At 36.9% G+C, this 26,492-nt stretch overlaps 1 protein-coding gene across 5 annotated transcripts in view; it reads left to right on the plus strand.

Moving 5' to 3' along the window:
• Positions 1 to 26,492, plus strand: part of HECW2 (HECT, C2 and WW domain containing E3 ubiquitin protein ligase 2) — a 392,336-nt gene that overhangs the window by 154,348 nt on the left and 211,496 nt on the right. For all 5 annotated transcript variants that reach the window (XM_012454051.3, XM_012454049.3, XM_064373220.1 and 2 more), the window contains exon 2: positions 7,127 to 7,453. In XM_012454051.3, coding sequence (XP_012309474.2) covers positions 7,162 to 7,453 — 292 coding nt within the window. In that variant the 5' untranslated portion in view covers positions 7,127 to 7,161. The remainder of the gene's footprint in view (positions 1 to 7,126; positions 7,454 to 26,492) is intronic.

A 26,492-nucleotide genomic window follows, 5' to 3' on the forward strand; every position in this document is an offset into this window, starting at 1 on the left:
TAAAAAATGTATTACATTTCCTGTAAAGGAAAAATTAAGGTTTCCAAAGCAGTTAGAAGATAATAGTTTCCTGTTGTAATCTAAATAAAACCATTGATTTACTTCCTTTCCAGTTTACCTAGGTTATATAAAGTAAAGCCTTTAAATAAGGCTTGTAAACCCTGAAATAAGACTTTTAGGGATATACTGGCATATTCAATTTTAATTAATACTAATTTTAATTTAATTTTAAATTTTAATTAATACTAAATAATAATTGAGGAGAGACTAGCATTTGAATGTTTGTTTTATCCCTGGCCTCATAATAGAAATTTGGACCCACCCTCATAAGAGTCATATTTACTTGGATATATTGCCTTTACTTCCATCTCACCTGAAATGGTTTTGATTTTCTCAGCCCTGTCAATGTTTCTGGGATTCTGTTGTCACTTAGATTGAAAACCCAGAATTTAGTCCTAGTTTCACCCTCACTTTTATCGCCTATATCCAGTCTGTCATCATGTCTATGGGTTCTTCCTTTGAAATATTTCTGATTGATATTTCCTTTTCATGTCACTAAAATCCATCTTCTGCAAACAGCACTGGGTTCGTTGACTAATCAGCTTCTCACTGGTTTCCCCACCTCTGTTTTCTTCCTATAATAATCAGCCCTTCATAAACTCTCAGATTATGTTTCCTCAGACTTCCCTTTCCTATTTTTGCCTCTCTTCTCAAGACCCTGGAATGGCTCCCACTCTTGATCAGGTTCCAACAGGACTACTTCAAGTTTTGTGCCCAAGCTTCTTAAATTCTCATCTCCTGTCTCTTACATCTTACACTGTCCAGTCTCTGGCTTGTGGGTGGTGGGATCTGGAATTTTTTTCTAAGGGGGTTGTTTGGAAATTGTCATTACTTTTTAATGCAGAAACAGTTATGTAAAAGCTACAGTTGAGTTCTTAAACTAGAACTCAAAGGCCTGTATAACCTAATGTGTCTGATTTCTGAGCTTTGGAAACAGAAGCCATGGGAATAGGTGGAGGCAGGGGAAGGATGGATGTTTTCTTTTTTTCTTTTTTTTTTTTTCCGAGACGGAGTTTCGCTCTTGTTACCCAGGCTGGAGTGCAATGGCGCGATCTCGGCTCACTGCAACCTCTGCCTCCTGGGTTCAGGCAATTCTCCTGCCTCAGCCTCCTGAGTAGCTGGGATTACAGGCATGCGCCACCATGCCCAGCTAATTTTTTGAATTTTTAGTAGAGACGGGGTTTCACCATGTTGACCAGGATGGTCTCGATCTTTTGATCTTGTGATCCATCCGCCTCGGCCTCCCAAAGTGCTGGGATTACAGGTGTGAGCCACCGCGCCCGGCGTTTTCTTTTTTTCTAAATATACCAGACTAGGCAGAACTTCTAGTGGTTCTTAATGTGTTAAGTTGGTCTTCAGCATTTGTTTTCTGTTCACTGTCTTCCAAATCCTGGCGTTCCTCTCTCCAGGCTCTTAGGCATAAATAGTTACCCTAGACTAAATAATGCATTAATTAATTCAATAGTTATAATGTTTGCCTACTAAAATAACCATAGCTACTTTTTATTGAACACTTTCACCCACAGTATTTCAATTCTTACAACAACCTTGCATGGTACATTAAAATTACTTCCATTTAATAGATAAATAAATTGAGGCTTAGTGAAGTTTAAATATATACAGCTATTGATTTATGTGCTGACTTACAAATAACCTGTATATATTTGAAAATCCTTAGGAAAAGTTTGTATCATATGAGAATTTCTTAAAGGAATATGTAGAAAACCTCCATCCCTTCCCCACTTCATCTCCTCCCCTGATGCACAAGCACCTATGGGGCACTGTTCTCCTTTTGAAGACTATACAGTTTCAGCGTAGAAGAGAAGAAGCAAAAAGAGATCTAAAAAGTTTCTGAGACTTGTCAACCTCTCCATCCGCAAGCCTATCTCCAGAAAATCCTCTGCTCCCTGGACTGGATGTCTTCATACAACAGGATTGCACAGTGATTCCTATTAGAGATTTGGCTCAAAAAGTATCTTTGTGCTAAAGTGTAATGAAAGAACCCTTGGAAGGATTAAGGAATTCTCGGTTATTAACACATCACCGTCAGCTAGTTCAATGGTGTCTTCCTCTTAGCTACCTCCAGGGCCTTTCTGATTGCATAGAGTTGAAAAGGAAGTGGGGGCACTTCCATGGTTTAGATCTGTACTGCCCAGTCCAGTATGTGGCTGGGAGCACTTGAGATGTGATTAGTTTTAACCGAAATGTTTTTTAAGTGTAAAATTCACACTGGATTTAAAAGCCTTAGCATTTAAAACAAGAAAAAACCCATTAGTAACTGTTTATATTAATGTTGAAACAATAAGTTTGGATATATTGAGTTAAATAAAATGTTATTAAAATTTTCATCTGTTTTATGTTTTTAAAATGTGATTACTAGAAAATTTTAAATTACACCCATGTGTTGTGTTATATTTCAACTGGACAGTGCTGGTTTAGACTAATTCTCCACCTGTCCTGTGTATTCCAGCTTTTGTTCGGCCTGGTAGCCATGCTCTGTCCTATGTCTCCTCTCTTCATCGTCTCCTCTTTACTGGCCCCTTTCTCTCAGTTTTCATTCATTCAGCAAGTATTTCCTATTTTCTTAGTTCCTGTGCAAGTATTAGGAACATGCAGAATCTCTCTCATCCTAAAAACAAAATAAAACATAAAAGCAAGGAATGGCAAAGCAAACACACTCAACTCTGTCTCAATCCGTTGCGCCCTGTCCACATGCCTCCTTCTCTTTGCCATCTAGCCTTTTGAGGAAGAGCTTGAATTCTTTACCCCACTTTTACCATTCCTTGTTAACTCTTTTGGCCACCAATTTCCCCCACTTCTCAGTCTTTTCCTGCAGCATTTGACACTGTTCTTGGAGTCTGTCCTTCCTTGACTTTGAAGTTCTCTCTCTCTCTCTCATTTTTCTCTGTCTTGCCTTAACTTTGTTTTTAAGAGTGTGACCTACTCATCAGGTTTGTAACACTGGGTGGGTATAACCTCATGGAACCTCAGAATCTTCTTTGTCACCCTGGGGCTTGCATTTGTCAGTGGGCACTGTGAGGGCCCATCCCCTCTATGGCTGGTGCTTGGTTTCTTTCTTTCTTTTTTTCTTTTCTGAGATGGAGTCTTGCTCTGTTGCCCAGGCTGGAGTGCAGTGGCACAATCTCGGATCACTGCAATTTCTGTCTCCTGGGTTCAAGCGATGTTCTTGCCCCAGCCTCCAAGTAGCTGGGATTACAGGCACATGCAACCACGCCCAGCTAATTTTTGTATTTTTAATAGAGGTGGGGTTACACCATGTTGGCCAGGCTGGTCTTGAACTCCTGACCTCAGATGATCCACCCACCTCAGCCTCCCAAAATGCTGGAATAACAGGCGTGAGCCACCATGCCCAGCTGGTGCTTGGTTTCTTTTGCAGGATTCTCAATATCTTCACTGGTTTCTGGGGAAACTCTACATTTTTTTTTTCTCCCCACCCCAATACTTTTCCTTGGTAGCTTTTTCGTATCCATGCTCCCAGTTAGAATGTTCTTCATGCATTTCTTTTTTTCTTCTCATTCTTTTTTTTTCTGCTTATATTATTTTAATGACATCATCAATATAAGGTAGTTTTAAATATTTTTTTAAATTTATTTATTTTACTTTAGGTGCATACTATATCTGGCATTTCTCCCAGATATCACCTCTGCCACCAAGTGTTTTCTGTCTTCTTCAGCCAACCTTTTGCTTCACGGATCTTTCTCAATTTCCTCATCTGAAAACAGAAATAATGATGTTATCTCTCAGATTTAATTCACAATATTCTGAGGTCTCACTCGAGATACCTGATGTGAAAGTGCTTTGGTAAAGGATAAGCACTTTATAAATACATTGTTATCACTTTTGGATGGCCCTGCAACATTTATTGTCCCCACAACATATTTGTCAAGATAAATTATACACGTATATAAGGTGCCATTGATACCAGCTTGAATTCTCTCATATATGAATATTTGCTCTTGTCCCCTAAAATTCCAAGTTCCCAGGCAGGAAGGGCTATGTTAGGAAAAGAAAATAAAGAAATGGAAAAAAACAAGATCTTACTCTTTTTACTTTTTAGCATACACTGCAGCTTTATGGTAGACATGTAGTAATAGATGCTTCATACATTTTTGCAGGTGCAATTAAACTAGCAGATTCACACATTTCTAGCTCTTTTTGCTTTTTCACTGAAAATATATTATGTATGATGTATTCAGTTTTTGGCCCTTAATTGCATGTCTTTTCTTGAAATGCAGTCTTCTTTGAACTAGGGACTTTGACTTTTGCTCTCTTGTATCCTTAATGCTTTTCATGTAGGAGAAGCACAGTATTTTTTTTTTAATACTTTAAGTTCTGGGGTACATGTCCAGAACATGCAGGTTTGTTACATAGGTATACACGAGCCATAGTGGTTTGCTGCACCCATCAATCTGTCATCTACATTAGGTATTTCTCTTAATGCTATCCTTCCCCTAGCCCCCCACCCCTGACAGGACCAGGGAGTGGCTCTTGTCAGCATTATGGGGCTAAAGCTTGGGCTCTGAGATATCTGAGGTCCTCACTGCCTATGAGCCTCTTTTGTTTCTGTTAGGGGCTATGCTTTGAAGTACTGAAGATGCTGATTAAGTAGAAGGGGTGATGGGAATTATGGGAGTATTAAAATCAGTTCTTGATATAATTAAAGTAGAATGTAGCCATATAATATTATTAATAGCTAAACTTGACCAAGCACTTACTATATGCCAGACACTGTTTTAGATGTGTTTTATCTGTACTGATGTATTTAGTTCTCTTCAAAATCCTATAAGACAGATGTTATTATATTCTTCCTGGATAGGTGGGAAAACAGAGGGACAGAGAGTTAAAATAAATTGTCCAAGTTCATAGAGTGATCGAAAGTAAAGACATGACCGAAATCCAGAAATTGGACTTCAGAGCTTATTCTCTTAGCTGCTATGCTAACTTATCTCTCTGCTTAAATACAGATAATTTTAAAACAGCAATGTGGGTGTACATACATGTTATTTCACATTTTTTTAGAACAGAATACTTGTCAGTAGTTCTTCTGTTGTAGTTTTAAATCGTAAGGGTTGTGGCCTATTTCTTTCAGGGAAGTAGTCTAGTTATATACAACCTGCATTTTTTATTCAGATACAATGTGTTGGGAGTTAATTATTTATAGTTCTTGCTGAAGCTGATGTGCTGCTTGAGTCACTGAGTTTATAAAGAAATAATGGCCTGTTGAAAGTCACTAAAATGAAATTTCATGAAAACTGTCAGAAGTTGACCTGTATTTTAAGCTTCATAGATTAGAGATTTTCTAATAATTATGGATTCTTTTATGGTATCAGAATTAGCGTAAACCACATACAGAAAATAAGTGCCAATTTTATGAAGAGAGACACGGGATTTAAAACCATTGAGCTGAGTAAATCAGCTTATCTGTTCATTTTTATTTCTATCCTTTACACAAAGGATTTCTTGTCCAAGTTATTTGCATTCAAAAGATAGTGTGCTAAAAGTATGATATCCACTTTATGGCAGAAATTACTTGAATAAATACATTTGCAAGTGCTATAAACCTAGCAGAGAAGTATGTCCTCTTCACCCAAAGTGTCTGTGAACTGAATGGGATGGGAGAAATTAGGAAACACTACATTCCCTTGCCCTCCTCTCAGACTCAGTAGCCAAGGTTGTTAGCTGCCATGTAAATACTGCACCCAAAGTTACTTTGTTTTTTAAATGGAAACTCATGCTGACTTCCCAGGACCCAATAGGGTTTGCCTTGAAATGAAACATGTTATAATGAAGATGGTGGCAGGTACTAAGAGTGCACAATAAATGTTAAATCCATAAATGCATGAGGGGATTATGTAGATCTGAAAGGGATGGTATAGAAGAAAATCAGATCAATTCTGTGTAAAGCTGGTGAGATCTGAGTGAGATAATGTAAACCCAATGCAAACAGGGAAAGCACTGGCAGATAGAACCTCAGTTGTACTGTGTTAAAGTACCGGAGGTCCTGGAGTCTCTGTCTATATCTGGAAGTATTTTAGAACTAGACTCAGTGAGCCAACAAGGGGCTAAGTTCCAACAGGGAAGGCCCTGTTCCTTTGGATGAAGGCCAAGTGGGAGCCAAAGGAAATAGCTTATCGTGATCCAGATGGCCCAAATAATGTGGACCAGCCAGAAAGTCAGGATGGCAAGGGGCAGGCTCAGGAAAGGGGCTGGAGATACAAGTTCTGTCAAGAAGTATCTAGGAGAAAGATGCTCACTTTTCCTGCATCTGTTCATTTAACAAATATTTATCAACATGTACTGTGTAGCAGGCACCGTTGTAGACACTGGGGGTAAGGTAGCCAACATAACAGAAAACAAGCCCTGCCTTTGTGAAATGTACATTCTTGTCAGGAGAAGTAGACAATAACCAAATAAATAAGTAAATTGTATGGTACATTAGATCACCAAAATTGCTATAAAGAAAAATAAAGCAAGAAAGGAGGGATGGGGAATGCTGGGGTGCTGCAGTTTTAAATGTGATGGCCACTGCATTTAAGTGAAGAGGTGACATTTGAGCAAGCTCCTGAAAAGATTTCAGTGAGTTACATTCTTATGCTAGGAAAACTGAGCGAGTGAACTTGTACTCAATGGTTTACTTCAACTGTATTTAGCATGTGTCTTGCTGTTTTAAAATTTCATTGCAGAAGTAAATAAATGTGTGTGGGGGGGGATGGAAAAGAAGAAGAGGATACCATGTTTGAACTTGGGGTGTTTGGGAAAGGATAGACCTAAAAGGGATCCCTTCTTCCTTGATTGCTAGGAGAAAGCTGTGCCAAGTGAAATCGAGGGTCACAGGCATGTGACAGCCTTTGCCATTGTGTGACTTTATAGAAGCTGTTTCTGACATCATCAGTTGACAGTAGAATAATAGATTTTATTTTGACAGCAGAATATTATTACATGGTCAGGCTTTAATAAACACTTCTTACAGCTTTATGTCTGGAAAGATTAAATCTAATTCTTCATGTTGTAGCACTAATGTTTTATGTTTATCTGTCTCTTGCAGCTTTGTAGGCAGCCAACCTCAGAGAGGCAGACGGGATGGCTAGTTCAGCTCGGGAGCACCTGCTTTTTGTGCGGCGTCGGAATCCCCAGATGCGGTACACACTGAGCCCAGAGAACCTCCAGAGCCTCGCCGCCCAGAGCTCGATGCCAGAGAACATGACCCTGCAGCGGGCCAACAGCGACACCGACCTGGTGACTTCCGAGAGCCGCTCCAGCTTAACTGCCAGCATGTATGAGTACACGCTGGGGCAAGCCCAGAACCTCATTATCTTCTGGGACATTAAAGAGGAGGTGGACCCCAGTGATTGGATTGGACTTTATCATATAGGTAAGTCAAATGGAATGGACTTGTTTGTGACTCAGAGCATACAAGTTTTTACTCTGACATTTTTACCATTCTGTATTTTCTCCTGGAAAAAAATTCACACACACATACACACACAGCAGATTCTGGGAATTTTCTTTCTCCTTTGGGAGGAGGAAATTCAGCAGTACCTTTGCTTATATGAAGTTTGTGGTTACAGCTCTACCTAATTAAATGTCAGAACCTTCAGAACCTGCAGATGTTACAGTATTTTCTATTGGTGCAAAAGTAATTGCACCAATAAAATGTCACATTTCTCTTGATCAGCAGTCCCATTTTAGAAAGAGATAGCTATTAACATTTACTGACATTTTTAAACTGATGAAAGAGACGTCTAGATTTATATGACATATTTTAAAAGCTCTGTATTTTCTAAAATTTGAGTTTTGTTAAGAACTACTTGTGATCTAAGATGTCTTTTTATTTTTAAATTTCATGAATCTGTCCCAGATCAATTAGGGAAAGGAAGTGTCTTGTTTTCCTGACAAATGACTTAGAAATAATTGCTATTTGTTTTAATAAAAACAGTCCAGCTCTGTTTAGCTGATTTACATTTGCTGTTCTTAGGTGAGTGAGTGATGAATGAAACATCCCAGAAAGTATGAAGTCTGCCACATTGGAAAGCAAAAATCGAACTTACCAACTAAACAGAAAGAAAATTGAAATCCAACCCCATAATAAAATCTAATATTCTCCAAAGTTGGAGAACTTTTTCACTGAATGAAGAAAATTCTCTCCAAAATTTAGCATCAGCTATTAGAAAGACATTGTTGCTTTCAATGTAAGTTGTAAGCCAAGCATCCCTCTTTTTAAATGAAAAAATTAGAGGGAAAAAAAGACCCATCTGTTTATGGCAGTGCTTCTTAGCCAGGGAAGATTTTGCCCCCTAGAGAGCATTTGGCAAAGTCTGGAGACATTTTTGGTTGTCACAACTGGGTTGGGGGGATATGAGGCCAGGATGCTGTAAAACATCCAGCAATGTACAGGACAGCCTTCCTCCACAAAGAGTGATCTAGCCCCAAATGCCAATAGCACAACTGTTGAGAAGCACTGTTTGAGGCAAAACAATACTCTGGCTGAAATTTTGTTAGAATGTTAAACCCACTGAAATTTATTTTTCTCTGGGATAAAGAATTTTATATTGATGAAATAAAAACATTTGGTTTGTATTCACTTATATAACTGTTAACGGTTAGTGATGCTGGAAAACAAAAAAATCTAAAATGGGCAAAACTTTAATGAATTATATTATCTCTCTTTTTTTTCTTATGGTAACCAAAAAGGGGTAAAAGTCTTCACAGCATTTTCCCTAGGTGTGTTTAAAAATATAATTAAATTGAGGAAGATACATAATTTAAAAATTACATTTGTATCATTATGTTCACAAAAAAAAATCTTACAGTTTAGATGGGACTCTAGTAACTTTTGATTTGAATACAGTTTCACTCTTTGGACTTTGTATAACTTCTTTTTAGACTTTTCTCATTTTTTTCCATTTTAGATTTTATTTTATCTTAATATAAGACAATATAAGACTACAAATAGCAAATTGTTTTTTAAAAAATCCTTTTGTGATATTTATTTGGGAAATAATCAATTTTGCTTTCTCATATAAGGCGATTTATTTTCTATGAATAACTTAATCTGTAAGATGCTAGAATCACTTAAAAAATTGACTAATCATATTAGTTTATACTTTTTTTCCTGCCTGTCTTTCAGTTTCTACCCCCGCCCCATACACACACTTGTTATATTCTCCATCTAAATTTAATCAGGAAGGAACTAAGGGATTCCAACCACAATGAATCTTATCTCCAAGTGACCAAAACCACAAAATCTTGATGTCGTTATATTTTACTTCCTAGAGGAAGAGGTATAGGTCGGAGTTCTAAGTCTGGAATTAATCCAAGGCTATAACTAGGAAAGCAGAATTAGGAAATAAATCCCTTTTGAAAAGTTATAACTCTTCTTCAGTTTATTTCAAGAAGGTTCTATGTCTTTCTTGTCTAAATCATCATTGTGTCTCTGTCCCCCTGTATGTTATGCGTATTTTTCCCCTCCTTTGGCTGCTTTCAAGATTTTTCTCTTTATCTTCGTTTCCAGTAGTTTGTCTATGATATACCTAGGTGTGATTTTCTTTTTATTTATTCTCGTTGATAGTCCCTGAGCTTCATAAGTTAATATTTTTGATGAAATTTGGACAAATGCTGGCCATTATTTCTTCAAATGTTTTTTCTAGTTTTATTTTTTTCTTCTTTTTCTGAGATGCCAGTTATATGGATGTTAGAATCATTTCATGTTGTTCTACAAGGCCCCGAGGCTCTGGTCCATTTCCCTTCAACATATTTACTCTTTGATATTCAAATTTGATAATTTCTATTTATCTATCTTCAAGTTCACTAACGTTGTCCTTTTTTCTCTTGTCTTCATTCTGTTGTGAATCCCATCCAATGGATTTTTAAACTTTAAATTATTTGGCTTTTCATTTCTGGAATATGCATTTCTCTTTTTCTAGTTTTCATTTCTCTTATGAGATTCCTTGTGTGTTAAGTTATTCATATCATATTTTTGTTCAGTTCCTCAAACTGAATTGAATGTAGCTGCTTTAAAGTCTCTGTCTTCTAATTTCAACATCTGGGACATCTCAGGATAAGTTTCTATTGACTATTTTTTTTCATTGACCATGGTTCTTATTTTTTTGGTTTCTTTGTATATCTAGCAAATTTTGTTTTTACACTGGATATTGAGGATTCTATGTGGTAGAAATTCTCTGTGGATTAACAGTGTTGGGTTTTTTTTCTAATAGGCAGATTTATTTCTTTAAACTTGTATAGGTTTGATTTTTATAATCTGTTAGATTGGATCTGTGGAAAGGCCAATGTATTTTCCTGGTATGTCTAACTTGGTGGAATTCAGCCTCCGAATTCGATCTCCCCTATGGATTTTGTTAGGTCTTGCTTTTGGGCTGTGGTAAAATAAGTATATGGTAGGCCTTATTCTAGTACACTGTGCTTATTCCTAAGCAGTAGCATTTCTGGAGTCTTAGCTGGATGCCTGGAGTGCTAGCCAGATCTCTTCACTCTGGCTTGGGGCCTGTAGCTTCCAGTGTTCACCAGCACTGCTTAACCTCTGATCACTCTGTTGTCCTCTCAGCCGTGAAAAGCTGCTCTCTGTAAAGGCTTGGTCATTTCTTTCTGAGCACGTGCAGCCTAGACCTTGGCCAAAGATTTGTAGGGGATCCGCCTTGTGGATTTCTGGCCCTTAACCTTCTAGAGCGCTTTTCTTTTCAGTGCTTTGGCCTAGAGATTCTAGTACTTTAGTTGACCCAGACTCTGATCTCTGTATCCAAGTTCAGTAGAACTGCCGTGGACTCTAGCTTCTTGCTCTACACTCAGGAAATTGTCTTCCATCTGAGATCTGGGTGATCGGAGAGTCGCCTCATAAGTTTCTCTTTTCTCTGAGATTATAGTCTAATCCCATCTGTTTTCCAATGCCTGAAAACCACTTCTGCTTCCTTCTAATTTTATAGTTTTGTACATTAGGAAGGCTATCTGGTGCTAATTACTTCATTAAGGCCTGAAGCAGAAATTCCTTTATAATTTGATTTAGGTTGGGAGATAAGAGGTCTCAATTTTCCCCTCTAGATAATTCCAGAGAACTCTGAATAAAATTGATTGCTTATATCCATGTTGTCACTTCTTACTGTGTTTTCTAATAGATTTATATCCTTAGCAGGAAAGAGGGGTGAGGACCTGGCATCCCAGACCCCTCAAGGGGCCATTTCCTGCCGCCTTCCCTCTGTAGTCAGAACCCTGATGGGATTAGTGGGGTAAGCAGTAAATCCTTAATCTCAGGGCGGGTAGGCCTTCCCTGGGCTCAGCAAAGGTCTAAACTTGTATGTTTGTTAATCCAACCATTGAGTAGGCTAGAGGTAGACATGTGACTCAGTTCTTGTCCATGAGATCTAATTGGAAAACTTTGGGTGAACTTTGCTTTCCAATGAAAAGCCAGAGTTTCATGAAGGAAGAGTCTTTTAAATTTCCTCTTCTCTTGTACTTGGAACTCTGGTGAAAACACGTGATGTCTTGAGCTGCTGCATCCATGTAGCAATCATGAGGCATCAATCAAGAGAATAAAAAGCAAAAAAAAGCAAAAGATGGCAGAGCGGAAAATAGAAAGATCTTGAACTGGCGCTCTGAAGTTCATGTTATATGCAGAAAAAAAAGTTCTTCTCTTTGTTTAAGTCACCAACAGGCTTTCTTGTACCTGCAGTTGCTCCTAACTGAGCCACTAACACAGCTAGAAATATAAGAAAGGGAAAAGGGTAACAACTCCTGTTAAAGGCAAGATAAAGAATGAGTGGGCTGCTTGGGTAGTTACTACTTCATGGAGAATGTTGAGGACTATTTTGATATCTGTAAAAACCACCAGGTTGTTTTGAAAAGAAGTAACAAAAATTTTGATGTAAAAATTCTGAACACAGTAACTCCAAGCCATGTGGAAATTTTCAGTGCTTTAATAGGACCAATAATGTGATGGGAACAATTTTTCAAATGAGTAATTAGTAACATGAAAACATGCAAAACAATTTTTTGGACGCTATTAAATGAAAGTAGGTAAAATGATACATTTAGAGAGGAATTGAAAGAAAAGAGGAAACACCATGCTGGAATGGGAAAATATTTTTGAGGTTCAGGTTAAGTCATTAATTTAATACTGTTGGGGCTAAACAGGAACCTGCATTATAAATTCTCTCTTGGGCTCTGTGAAATAGATGTGCTGAGAATCTAGGTTTCATAACAATAGCATGTATGGCAGAAATAGCTTCAGATTTCTATACCTCTTGGTGGGAAGCAGCCTCTCCCTTTCAGTTGTGTCCTTAGAAGCCAGACTGTTTCCTAGCAACTTCTAGTTTTAGTTATGGAACAGAGAGATGGTCTCTATAGAAATAAGTCCCAAAGGAGAAGGAATTTAGTGGAACATTGAGCTGATGAGGTGTGGCTTGTTGGCACACTCTGCATTTTGATTGTGTTTCTCTTGGCTAACATTTTCTTCCCCTCTAGAAGTGTGAGTTTTGTTTTTGTTTGGCTCATTGTGAAGAATGTTTTGAACTGTACAACTCACTCCAGATGACCTGCTAATCTGGAGGGAAAACATATGCATGTGATTCAGAAAAATAAATCTTTCTTTAGGCATTTTGAGGCAGCAAATAAGCCCTATCGGAAATACAAAGAAAAAAGTTGAAAATATCAAAGCATCATTTGAGGAGACTTTGGGTGTGAATACAGTTCTCAAAATATGTGCTAATTATATTTCCTCCCTCCAGAAAGCCTCATATACACCCTGAGATTTCTAGAAATGATCACAATGGAGCTATAACCCCAAATCTCCAAATTGCAACAATTAATGCCTTGCAGATGGTTTGCAGAAATCACTAGGCTTATAATTTATTGTTGGTCTCCAAAATTAGAATTGATTCCTCACAAATTTAACAGTGCTACTTATTGCCTCCTCCTAAGCGCATCAAATAAAAAGAACCAAATTCTTATCTTACGCAAAGACACTTAGGTCATCCAGTACAAACAGCTTTCCATGAAGAATCGAATGGAAACAGTTTGAAGAGGAGGTAGATCATACTAAATTTGTTTCAGGCTCACTATCTAATTCCCCTTCACCTTTGGACCTGTGCTTATTTTTCTGGCTGTTCAGAAGAAAGATAAACACTCCAAAATGCTTCGTTTGCCATTTCTCATTTGTAGTCAACTTCAGGTATTTAACAGAACTAGGAAAGTGCACATTAAGATATTTATTCATTTATTTTGCATAATGAAAATGTAAAAGTATATACTATGCTATATACCAGTAGTTGTTCAAAGTACTGGTCTGCAAACTGTTACTGATCTGTGACCAGGTAAGGTACTCTCTCCAGAATGTAAATCAGAGTGTAAATCAATATACTGATTCCTTCATTGAGAAAATGTTGCTATGAAAAAAAAAATTCATCTAAACCAAAGTTTCTTGATGCAAGTATTTCAGATTCTGGCTCAAGCTTCTTATGTTGCCATGGACTGGTAACAATTTGCCAGCATTTCTCTGGAATGAAACACTTTAAGTAGACCTCTCAGTGTCCATGTATTGATTATGTCTTCAAAAATGAATGGCAGAACAACTGTATTTTGACTGTCAGTCTTGAAAAAGTATCATGGTATTATATTATGACATTTTTCATGTTTCTTCACATTTGGAGAATAAAGTAAGATTGCAATAGTGAACCAAGGCATTATAATCATGTATCTTAGAGCTTTAAGATCCCACAGTTTAAGCTTATGTTTTATAAATAAATAACTAAGGTCTAGAGTGATGATACCATACAGCCTGTTGGGGGAAAAGTCAAGGCTGGAACTTCAGTGTCCTATGTCCCAAGCCTTCATTTTTCTTTCCTGTGCTTAGCATTGTAGTCTGGTATTTCCCAGTCTTTAATTACTTGCTTACCACCTTCTTGATTTTTTGCAGTTTTAGATGATTGGCTGCAGTGTTAATACTTTTCTTTAAACCATCAGATTGACAAAGGAGCAGAATAGACACTTCTTAAAAGAAGACAAGCAAATGACCAACAGTATATGAAAAAAAACTCAGCATCACTAATCACCATGGAAATGCAAGTCAAAACCACAATGAGATATCACCTCACACCTATTAGAATGGCTATTATCAAAAAGACAAAAGATAAGTGTTGGTGACATTTGGAGAAAAGGGAACCCTTACACACTGTTCGTGGGAATGTAAATTAGTACAGCCATTACGGAAAACAGTGAAAGCATAACTCAGAGATAGTGTGGTTTCGGTTCCGGATCCCCACAATAAAGTGAATAGCATGTTAAAACCAGTCACACAAAGATTTTTGGTTTCTCAGTGCATATAAAAGTTGTGTGTACACTAAACTGTAGTCTAAATATTAAGTGTGCAAAGCACTATGCCTAAAAGAACCTGATATACATACCTTCATTTAAAAATTCTTTATCATTAAAAAATGCTAATGATCATCTGATCCTTCAGTAAGTCGTCCTCTTTTTGTTGGTGGAGTGTCTTGCCTGCATATTGATGGCCGCTGACTGATCAGGTTGGGATAGCTGCACAGTTTCTTAAAACAAGACAGCAGTGAAGTTTGCTACATTGGCAGACTTCCTTTCATAAAAGATTTTTCTGTAGCATGAATGCTATTTGATAGCATTTTACCCACAGTAGAACTTTTTTCAAAATTGGAGTCAATGTTTTCAAACCCTGCCACTACTTTCTCAACTCAGTTTATGGAATATTCTAAATTTTTTGTTGTTGTTGTCATTTCAACAATATTCACAACTTCATCATCAGGAGTAGATTCTATCTCAGAAAACCACTTTCTTTACTCACCCATAAGAAGGAACTCCATATCTATTCAAGTTTTATCCTAAGATTGGAGCAACTTAGTCATATCTTCAGGCACCAATTCTAATTCTAGTTCTCTTGCTGTTTCTACCACATTTACAGTGTGACTTCCATCACAGAAGTCTTGAACCCTTCAAAGACATCCATGAGGGTTGGAGTCAACTTCTTCCAGACTCCTGTTAATGGTGATATTTTATTCTACCCCATGAATTGTGAATGGCGTCTAGAATGGTGAATCCCTTCCTGAAGGTTTTAAATTTACGTTGCCCAGATTCATCAGAGAAATTACTATCTATGGCAGGTATAGCCTTAAGAAATGTATTGCTTAGAATTAAGACTTGAAATTCAAAATTACTCCTTGACCCATGGGCTACAGAATGAGTGTTGTGTTAGCAGGCATGAAAACAACATTAATTGCCTTGTAAATCTTCATCAAACCTTTTAGGTGACTGGTTGCAGTCTTTTTTTTTCCAAGCAGTAGGTCTCAATAGTGGCCTTAAAATATTCAGTAAATGATGCTGTAAACAGATGTGCTGTCATTTAGGCTTTGTTCCACTTCTAGAATGCCAACAGAGTGGATTTGGTATAATTCTTAAGGGCTCTAGGATTTCTGGAATGGTAATTGAGTATTGGCCTCAACTTAAATTCACCAGCTGTATTAGCCCCTAACAAGAGTCAGTCTGTCCTTTAAGCTTTAAACCCAGACATTGACATCTCCTCTAGCTATGAAAGTCCTAGATGGGATCTTCTTCCCATAGAAGGCTGTTTTGCCCACATTGAAAATCTGTTGTTTAGTGTAGCCACCTTAATCAATGATATTAGCTAGATCTGGATTACTTACTGCAACTTCTACATCAATACTTGCTGTTTTACTTTGTACTTTTATGCTATAGAGATGGCTTCTTTCCTTAAACCTTGTGAATCAACCTTTCCTAGTTTCCACCTTTACTTCTGCCATTTCCTTACCTCTCAGCCTTCATAGAATTGAATAGGATTAGGGTCTTGCTCTGGATTAGACTTGGTTTAAGGGAATATTGTGACTACTTTGATCTTCTCTCCAGACCCCTATAATTTTCTCCATATCAATAATAAGGCGGTTTCACTTTCTTATCATTAGTATGTATACTGGAGTAGCACTTTAAATTTCCTTCAAGAACGTTTCCTTTGCTTTTACAACTTGGCTAACTGTTTGAAGTAAGAGGCCTAGCTTTTGGCCTATCTCAACTTTTCAGATGCCTTCCTCACTAAACTTAATCACTTTTAACTTTTGTTTTAAAGTGAGAGATGTGTGACTCTTCCTTTAATTTAAACATTTAGAGGCCATTGTAGAGTTATTAATTGGCCTAACTTCAATGTTGTTTTGTCTCAGGAGATAGGAAGACTGAGAAGAAGGAGAAAGAGGATTGTTGGGTCAGTGGAGCAGTCAGAACACACACAATATTCATTGATTAAGTTTGCAGTCATACATGGGCACAGTTCATGGTGCCTCAAAACAATTACAATAATAACATCAAAAGAACACTGATCAGAGGTCATCACAATAGGCTTAATAATAATGAAAAAAATACTTCAGGAAATACCAAAATATGACAGAGAGATATGAAGTGAGCATATGCTGTTGGAAAAAAATGGCACCAATAGACTTGCTCAATGTGGGGTTGCCACACGCTTTCTATTTGTAACAGATACACATTATCTGTGAAGTGCAATAAAGCAAAGCATCATAAAAGAGTTTTTTATGTAGGTTCCTCAAAAAATTAAAAATATAAATATTATATGACCCAGCAGTCCCACTTATGGGTATACATATCCAAAGGAAGTGAAATCAGCATACAAAAGAGATATCTGGACTCCCATGTTTATTGCAGCACTATTTATAATAGCCAAGATATAATTTAAGTGTCCATCAATGGATAAGGAAAGTGTGGTGTGTATATATATCTATATATCTATATCTATATCATCTATATCTATATCTATATATCTCTCTCTAGGAATACTGTGCATTCATTGAAAAAGAAGAAAACCTTCTCATTTGTGACAACATAGATGAACCTGGAGGTATTATGTGAAGTGAAATAACTCATTTGATTAAAACCAAACAAACTCTCTACCCTGACAATGTTCTAAGCAGTAGTGTTAGAGAAAGGTTTGCATTGTTAGGTATATTTCTTTCTGACCTGCATTAACTGTTAAAGAACAACTTTTGTCAATGAATTACCCAGGACCGTCACAGCAGCACACTTTGAGAAGCTCTGAAGTTATCAGTCGTTGAGATCACAGGCGGTACAGTTAGACACGCTAGTAAATTCAACGAATGGGTAGCTGAATAACCATAGGCAGACTATTTAACTTTTTAACCTCAATTTCTCCATCGTTAAAAAAAGACTTAAGAAACCACCAATATTATGAGAATTAAATGAAATATTGCATATTAAGTGCTCGGCAAGGTGCTTGGACAGATTGTAAGGTTATGATGATTATAACAATCATTGATGTTTTGGTAATTATTAATAATAATAAAATCATTTTATTGGTAGTCTGAAGCTGCAGCACAAACTTACCCACTGAATGAATTCCCAAGAAGGGATTTCCAGTTTAAAGTGACACCATGGGACACTTCTATTTAAGGAAAACAAAATTCATTTCTTAAAGGAGAGCTTTAGAAATTATATAAGCACTTAAAATATGAATGTTAAATAATGCAGTATTTTAATTTGAATGTGATGTAGGTTCTAAATCAACATGCCTTAAAAAGGTGATGGGAAATCTGTGATTTAATCTGAAATTCAATCAAATGGAACAAAGAATTAATGTTATTAGGTATCAAATACATTTCTTCAGAATAGCCATCAAATACAGTTAAGGGTACTTGATCCTAAGTTCTTTTGATATTTTATCATGATTCCTGCCAAAGAAAGGTTGTTTTAGGTAATATCTTTAAAATTTTTAAATGCCCTTACAAAATAAGAGCTTTGAACATGAAATTGTTTTTTTGGAACAACTTAACTCTAAATTCTTGTCACCTAGTCAGATTATGCTGCAATAATTAACTAACCCTGGGTCCTCAGGGCTTAACAGAACAGGATTGTTTATTGCTAATGCAGCATGGCTAGTGTGGGTTGGCAGGGGGCTTGATTCATACTGTCACTTATGGACTCAGGCTCATCACCTTCTTTATTTTTTCCACGTTGGATTATTAAAGGCTCAACCATTTTATCATCATACCATCGGGAGCACATGACCTCTTTGGGCAAGTGTTGGGAAGAGAGAGCTGGAAACTCTTACGCCAGCTTTTAAATGCTTGGACACCAAAGCAACACACTTCACTTCAGCTCACAGCTCATTGTTCAGCATTGTTAGCAAAATTCTGCCTAACTGCAAGGGGACTGGGAAATGCACAGAAGCCTTTGGCTATTCAGTGAGCAGTCAGTGTCTCTGCCATAGTAGAATGTCTTGCTAACAATGTGTCTGGTCCTGTAGTCTGTTTGAAAGCCTGAGACATCCTTGCATGGTCACTGCAAGAATAGATTCTAGGGGTTAGAAAGTTTCATACTTTGGAATACACTTTGCAAGGTGTTCAGAGACTGAGTGAGCAGGCATACCCTGGGCAGTACCAAGGACAGTGCATGACCGATATGGATGAAAAATAGCATTCAGTGGAATCTGAATTCACAGGATCACCTTGGTGTCTCAGACAATCATGAATCTTCCTTTTAATATGCACGTTGAAGATTTGGTCCACAGAGGAGTCCACATGTTCAAAATGCTTATGAAAGACTCCCCTGGACATTAGGTAGGTTTCAAAAATTGCATAGGTTGGTGTAGCCAAAGAAGCTTTAGTGTATTTTATGCCTTAACATATTGGTTGCAAGCGATACTTCATACGGGCATTCTTCTGTTCATAGACTGAGATGATTGTAGAAACATTACCTTTGTTGTATTTTTATTGTCCCCCATGATTATTTATGTCACTTTTCCTTATAGGAGACTCATATAGCCATAATGAATAAATGTTAAATAATTGTAAATATTTTGTGATGGAGTTAAGATAGCATTCGCATGAGGTTCTGGTTGCAAACATTACTAACCCAAAAAATAATTGTTTACCACACATACTAATTTTATCATGTTTGTTATAAGTAGGTTTTATATTTTCTTAAGCATTAAATAGGGGCATACCTATAAAGTTACTTATAATGCCATTATTTTATCCTGATACATTTCTTAAAGTCTGTTTTGTCTGTTATCAGTTGTTATATCAACTTCCTTTTGACTAGTTTTTGCTTAGTGTATCTTTTCCCATCAATTTGCTTTCACCCATTCTTTGGCATGCTTCAGATTTATCTGCTGTATATTGTGTAAAGCTTTATGATTTTTTTAATCTAATCTGAGTGAACATATTTTAAAATTGGTACATGTACAGGTTTTTACATCTGCTTTTACTTTTTATATATTTGGACTTATTTGAACATCTTATTTATTTTCTGTATATCATGCTTTTTCTTAGTTTTTTCCCCCATTTTTATGCCTTCAATGGAAATGATAAGTTGTCTTTACTTCTACCTCTCACATTCTTCCTAAGCCTACTTGCTTGGAATTTAAACATTCTAGTCTATTCTGTTAATGGCTATTCTTTTATTTTTTTTGACATGCGTAATTGAGTTAGCATATAATGAATCAGGATATTTAAGTACCTTAAACCGTACAAAAATCTTAGGATCTTTTCATTCCAATCACTTTCTTCCCCATCTTCCTAACAACATTTAATTCCATCCTGTTTTAAACCCCTTCTTCTACATTAGTCATTATTATTATTGTTGTTGTGTTTTTTCATAGACATATTCTATGTAACAAACCTCCATAAAATAATGGCTGAAAACAATAATCTATTGGATAAGTAAACAATTTAAAGGTGAAAAAAACCTGACTTACCTGAATCAGCAGCACCAGAGTACACTGGGCTTGATTTTCTTATAAAACGCATACATACAAAAAAAGTTGCATTATAAAATAAGTGGAAGCTCATAGGTGAAGTTTACAATTTAACTTCAAATCCTTGTTGGTTTACCAAACCAAAGAATATGGTTTTTTTTTTCCTGATTAATGTAGGTTATGATGAAAGGTGTCAGATATGTCCAAGATCCTCTCTTTTTCTCCAGTGGGTTTTCCCCTTAACAGGCTCTCATGTGTTCTCTATTTCATTTTGTACCAGCTATTTTTATCATTAGTTGTAAAGTCAAGGCCTTAAACCAGCCTTATGCTTGCAATGTTTGAGTTACAGTGGAGCTGTGATAACTATCAAAGTCATTATATTTTTTTCCGTCAATTGTTTCCCACAATCTGGCTGACATTATTGTTGAATAAATACAGACTTGCTTCACAATAGTGCACTTCATATGGACTTTAGAGAAACCACATTGAGCAACTCAGATTTTTTAACCTGTTTAAGTTGTGGAAACTGAGTATTGTAACTCAGATTTAGTGGTGATGGTAAGGGATTCTTTCACATTTTCATAGTATGAGTTTTTGTACTTATTTTATATAAATTATGAAATGCAAAACTCCAAATATATATTCATTGAGAAAGCATGATATTTCTCTTCCTACATCAAAATTTGTAAAACAACAGTCAAATACTATAAATAATCACATTTTCTCAATCTACTATAGTTCATAAAATCATTACCAGACCACGATAATGCCTTTCCTACAAACAAACTTGAACTGGGGAGAGTCTGTTGGATCCATTAACTTCAACATTGGATAATAATAGAGTGGCTCTGAGGATGGTTTTGGAGTTGGGGTACAGGACAGACCTGGATTCAAATGTGGCTCTGCTACTTAGTTGGCACTTGGAAGAGTTACCGAACCATTCTGAGCCTCAGTTTCTTAATGTATCAACCTCATAAAATTACACTGAAAGTGAAACAAGATAACATTTGTAATTGTAATACATGAGTATCCAGGTAGCCACCCACTACCCACATCCCCAACAAACATTTCTTGAGAACCTACTATGTGGCTGCCACCAGGTAATGGGAAAAAACATGAATCAGCTTACAATAGGGTGAGATGTAAGTAGGAAGGAAATGATTATAATGCACTGTGTTCAGAACAACATTACAAAGACCACAAGAGCATGGAGAAGGGGCAGTTTAATGCCTGAGATAGGTTCAGAAATAGGAAGGGTATAGAAAGGGCTTTACCAAGAAGATGATATTTGGACTTAGTGTGAAATTGAGATGTTTTTTGGTGTTCATACACAAAAAAGATCATTCCAGAAGGTGGAAATTGTATGTGCACATGCCAGTCTTTTGTCCTGAAGGGCTTACAGATGTGCATGAAGAGAACACCTCCTGCCCCCTTCCCTTTTTTTGTCTGACTTCCTGACTTCCGTGTATCTTTTAAGACAGGATTCGAAAAAGTCACCCACTCTGTGGGTGATCTACCTAACTATTCTAAGTAGTTAAGCAGTTCATTCTGTTTGCCTACTCCCTTAGGTATTTTATCATATCACTGTTTCAGTGCTGATCACACTTCGTTATTTATAATTTGTCTTTCTCCATGTGTCTTCCTTCCATTGCACTCCTAACTTCTTAATTGCATCTTGTTTATGTTGTAGGCTGAGTACTTTACCCAGCCTCTCTGTGCTGCATTATCTGTGCAGATTAATTAATTCATTCAAAAATAGGTTTTAAGCTAGAGTAATTATGGTATGAGTAAATACTCTTTTATTGGGGATGATTCCATATTATGTAGTTTTCAACTAATGATTTTATTGAACAGAATATTTTTGGTATTTATTCATCCATTTGTTTAACAATGTTAGAAGTTTACTATGTATCAGGCTTTTGAAATTGTTTAAAAGGTATCCTCTATATTCAGGATCATGGTTAATGAGTCACCATTGCAGGTTTTTCCTAATTATTTTACAGTGTACCAGCCTTTTGTTTCCCGTTTCCTTACCTATAGGATCTATCTTCAATATTGAAAGCATTTTATGTTTAAATAAAAAAATGAATTCGGTGTGTCTACTGCTTTATACTCTCATTTTTTGGTCCTTTCTTGTTCTCTTGTTTCTGAAAATGTGCATCTCACGCTCTAAGCAGTCATAGATGTTTTCCTGAAAGTTATAACTTGTTTGGCATGATGAATATCTATAGCATTTTTGACATTCTGAAATATGTACCAGTATATTTGCAAGATAGTTATTATACCTCTAGTACAAGCAAGTGCTGTTTTGAGATTATTGATGAATCAAGCCGTGATCATCCTTTCACTCTACAAAATTAAGTACTGCTTTTTTGGGAGACTATATTTATAGCACTAAGGTATACTAATAGAATCAAATATGTTAATGAATGACTAACCTAAAAATTTTGAAATTTTCAACTGGAAATTTACATTAAATTAACAGAATTCTAAATATTTGCTATGTATCTTTTTAAGGCACCCAGATAAATAGTAGGTTTTTTTCTTTAAGTGTTAAGTCTGTGTCATATTTTTGACATTGTAAAGAATTCATCATAAAAAGGAAAGCTATAAGAATTCAGTGAACATCTAGAGGTTAAATTCTTAGTTTTGGGCTCCGTGACAACCACTTTTTCTCTTTTCACTTTAACTGCCAAAACTTGTCATTTCTGAGACATTTCAAGGAGATAAACAAGGTGAACTGTGCTATGCACATGACCCGATGTAACTGCTGATTTGAGCAAGGTTACTGGTCAGCATACGTAAGGTAACTTGGAGTTTTCTGGTCCATCATGTGATTCATTTCCCTGAATGGAGTGCTATGAAACTAATAAAATTCTTTTGAAAATTAGGACTGTTTGCCTGTAGTACCAGCTACTCAGGAGGCTGAGGCTGCAGGATCATTTGAGCCCAGAAACTTGAGTCCAACTTGGGCAGCATAGCAAGATCCTGTCTCTAAAATTTTTTTTTTAATTAAAAATAATCAGGATGATTACTTGTAAATTCTAACTGCAACACTGCTACGACAAGCAGCAACACTGTCATCTTAGTGACATCTTATTATGTGATGCTGTCTTTGGAACCTCCAGAATTCTACATCTTAAATAAGTTTCACTCAAATGTAAGGAAACTGTTACTTTTTTAAGGAAATTAAATGCTAGCAGTGAAGTATGATATTTTTCATCATTTAGAATCGTTAAAATATTACTTATCTTTTGAAGTGTATTTTAAAACTTAGAGCCATAAAGGTTTTAAATTTTGAAAGAAAATTAATGATCATTTACTCTACTGATCTCATTTGACAAATTAGAAGCTGAAGGCTTAGATGGATTAAGTAATGTGTACATCGTTGCTCAGTAAAATAGCAGGGAAAAATATGTGCTTAATAGGAATTTCCTTCATCGTGGAGTTGCTTCTTAAAAGGAATTAGGTGCTAAAGTCACTTCCTGAGGGTGATTTTTTGTATAGCCAAAATTACCCCAAAATTCCCTCTTGGGGCACACATGCAGGGTTTGGAATTGTTCCCATGCTGCTTTTTTGTCCCCTTTGTCAGTCTCCTCTCTTGCACCCAGCAGGCTTGTGTGGTTACACTGAAATATGTTAAATGGGCATTTGCTGGGCCTTCCTCTGAACATGAATCAGATCCTCCAAGATTCAGTAAAGTAGGATGCTTCAGTTTCTTAGTTGGAGGCTCATAGAGGTTTAATTTATAATTTTTTGCTAGTTTTCAATAGCACCATTGAAAATATCCCACCAATACTGTTTTTGTAAAGGTGCCATAGTTTTTCAGGTGACCTTTGTGATTAGATACATTAGAAATACTTTTTCTTCTTTTATCTCTTATGTTTCCTTTTTAGTGCAGCACACCTTCCTTGGGATTTTAAATCCATAGGGCTGAGTGCTTGCTTATATAAGCTCTAGGCATAAGAGAGACTGAGATGATCTAACATGATTGTGTATAGTACAAACATTTCTTTGCCATAAAATTTAAAACCTCTTCATCTTTCTCTAAACTGTAACTGATGTAATTTATTGTTTTCTAAAGGTTGATGTTACCAATGTAAGTGTCTATGAGCTAAAATATTTCAACACAATTTCTTCGGTGTCTCTATTAAGAAAAAGGTATGAAGAAATAAAATACAGAGAATTCTTATTTTTATGAGAAATTACAACTAGAACCCATCTATCCATACTATATACTAAAACCATGCACTTGGAAGTCAACAATAACTCTTAAAAGTCAGATTACTAGACCATTTCTACAATCTTCAATCCTCAATACCGTTTGATGCTGTTTTTTGCCCCTTCTTTTTGAGACTTTTCTCTTCATTGGTTGTGACACTGTCCTGGATCTGCTAGTTTTCTGACCAATCCTTTTAATTTTACAGAAACTTATTTCTTTCCTTATTCTCTAAATATTCTTCAGGCTTTACTGTGGATTTCCTTCTTTTAAGAGGCCAGTTTAGGCAGAAAGCTTCATCTCCAACTAAATGTGCCTGGAGCCATCTCTTACTGGCTCCTGAGAGCCGATTCTGCATGTCATGCACTGAAAGCACAGCTCTGCATTCATTGCATGCACATTGGTAGCAGGAAGTCAGCTGTGATGACAGCATTTACACCACAGGAAACTGCAAACACTACAAATTAGGGCTTTTCCTCCCTCAGAGAGCCAGTGTCCCAGCATACCCTGTCGAATCCCAACCTCGTCTAAAGCTCCCAGGATCATTTTTCAAACAGACTGACATGCGAAACCAGTCTTGATTTCCCTGTTTTTTGTTGGTAGAAATGCTATTTTTCAGGCTCTCAGGCTTGGAAACCTTGTACAAGATTTTGACTCCTACTGCACTTTTAACATGCACATCCAGTCTCTGCCAAGGAATGTAAGTTTTAAGTTAGCGGTGTTTCCTGGCACTATCCTTTCAGTTCTCACTTTGTTTGGATGTTTGTTATGAACCTCCTAGTTAATCTTTTCAGTCTAACATCCTCTGGCTCATTGATGTTCCATATCACTGCCAAACATTTAATTTTTAAAGTTCATTTTTGCCAGGCATTAAGCCAATTGTCTTATTTAATCCTTAAAACAGCCTTATGGGGTGGTATATCAGTTAGGATTTGTCAGTGACAAAACAAACAAAAACTAACCCTCTCTCAACCCCAATAACTGTGGCCCAGAGAATGGCATATGCAAATTATCTTCTAAGCCAACTAGGGCCAACTTGGAGCTAAGGATGGGGCTAGTGTGATACAAGCCCCTCTACTGAGAATTGGGAGGGAGATGGATGCTGAGTACAGCAACAAATATCTACATTAGGCAGTTATTAGTATCCCCATTTTATGGCTGAAGAAATAGGCCACATAGTTAATTTACATCTCCAATACTTTTCAGCAAGGACAAGGAGTTGAAATTTTCCTGAATTTGAAGCTTATGCTCTATCCATTACGCTTTGTCGTAAACCTTCCAACCCATGTACTAGAAGCTAGTGGTCAAGTGCCTATACTCTGAATTTGGGTAGATCTGTGTTTAAATCTCTGCTTTGCCACTTGCTTCCTGGGTGACACTGGACTAGTGGCTTACTCCCCTATGATAACAATATCAACCTTACTGGAAAAAATAAAATACTTGGTAGGATTTCTCTGCATACTTCTAAAGTGCTTGGAACAGGATTTGCTTTGGTAAGATTATAGTAAATGTCAATTCTGATAATCATGATGATTATGATGATGATTAAACATTTGTGCAAGGAATAGAGTATATTTTTTCTATTTCTATTTGCTATATTGCTAAGTATAGCTGATTGCTTTTCATAAATTATTGTTGAGTTGAAAAAAACTAAAGATATATGGGAAAATCTGATGGTGGAAATTGTATTTCAAAGATTAATAGCATTATTAAGGTGCAAAGATGTTAAAGTGGAACTTGTCTTGGATCAAAAATTTCAACTGAGGCCCCAAAGTGAAAGGTGACAACCATCCCCAAAGTCCAAAGTGAGATGCGTGACTGTCCAGACAGGACTTGGGAAGGAGCTGGTCCAGAATCATTCTCATGACCCTTACTTGGCTACCAGGTGAGAGAGTTGTTGATTTCATAGGGGATTTCTCTGGGGCCATTGTCTATGTTCTGGGGAACCTGTTATCTTTGTCAAAAACATATACATACACTGAAGAGAAGCAGGGGTACCTCCCTTGACCTCAAGTCAAATGAGAGAGGCATGGAGGGAACTGCTCTAAGAGCTTCATGAGTGCTGTCTGCAGTGGACTGGTGTCCGGCCCACACCTGAAGACTCCCAAGGTGAGAGGCTGTGGCTAGAAATCAAAGTCAGAAGGGCTGCGCTGACAATAACCTGCACTGTTTGAGTTGTTGAGGCAAGAACACATGATTCTTGTGAACCAGGTTTGGGCAATCTTGCCCACAGCAGAGCTGGTGTTGGGGAAATTGTTACTCCTGCTGGAAAGGAGCCCCAGGAGCTGATGTTACCCAGGGCAAACAGAGGCCAGATGGAAGGCCCTGGTAGAAAGAGGCAGTGTGTGCTCCAAAGCCCAGTGTCTAGGGCAGAGGGCTTTAAGTGACCATCTCAGGGAAATTTGCAAGCCTGAGTCTCCAGAA

Source organism: Aotus nancymaae, unplaced genomic scaffold (genome assembly GCF_030222135.1).
Source record: "Aotus nancymaae isolate 86718 unplaced genomic scaffold, 86718_ANA_hifiasm-v0.15.2.pri h1tg000008l, whole genome shotgun sequence".
Lineage (NCBI taxonomy): Eukaryota > Metazoa > Chordata > Mammalia > Primates > Aotidae > Aotus > Aotus nancymaae.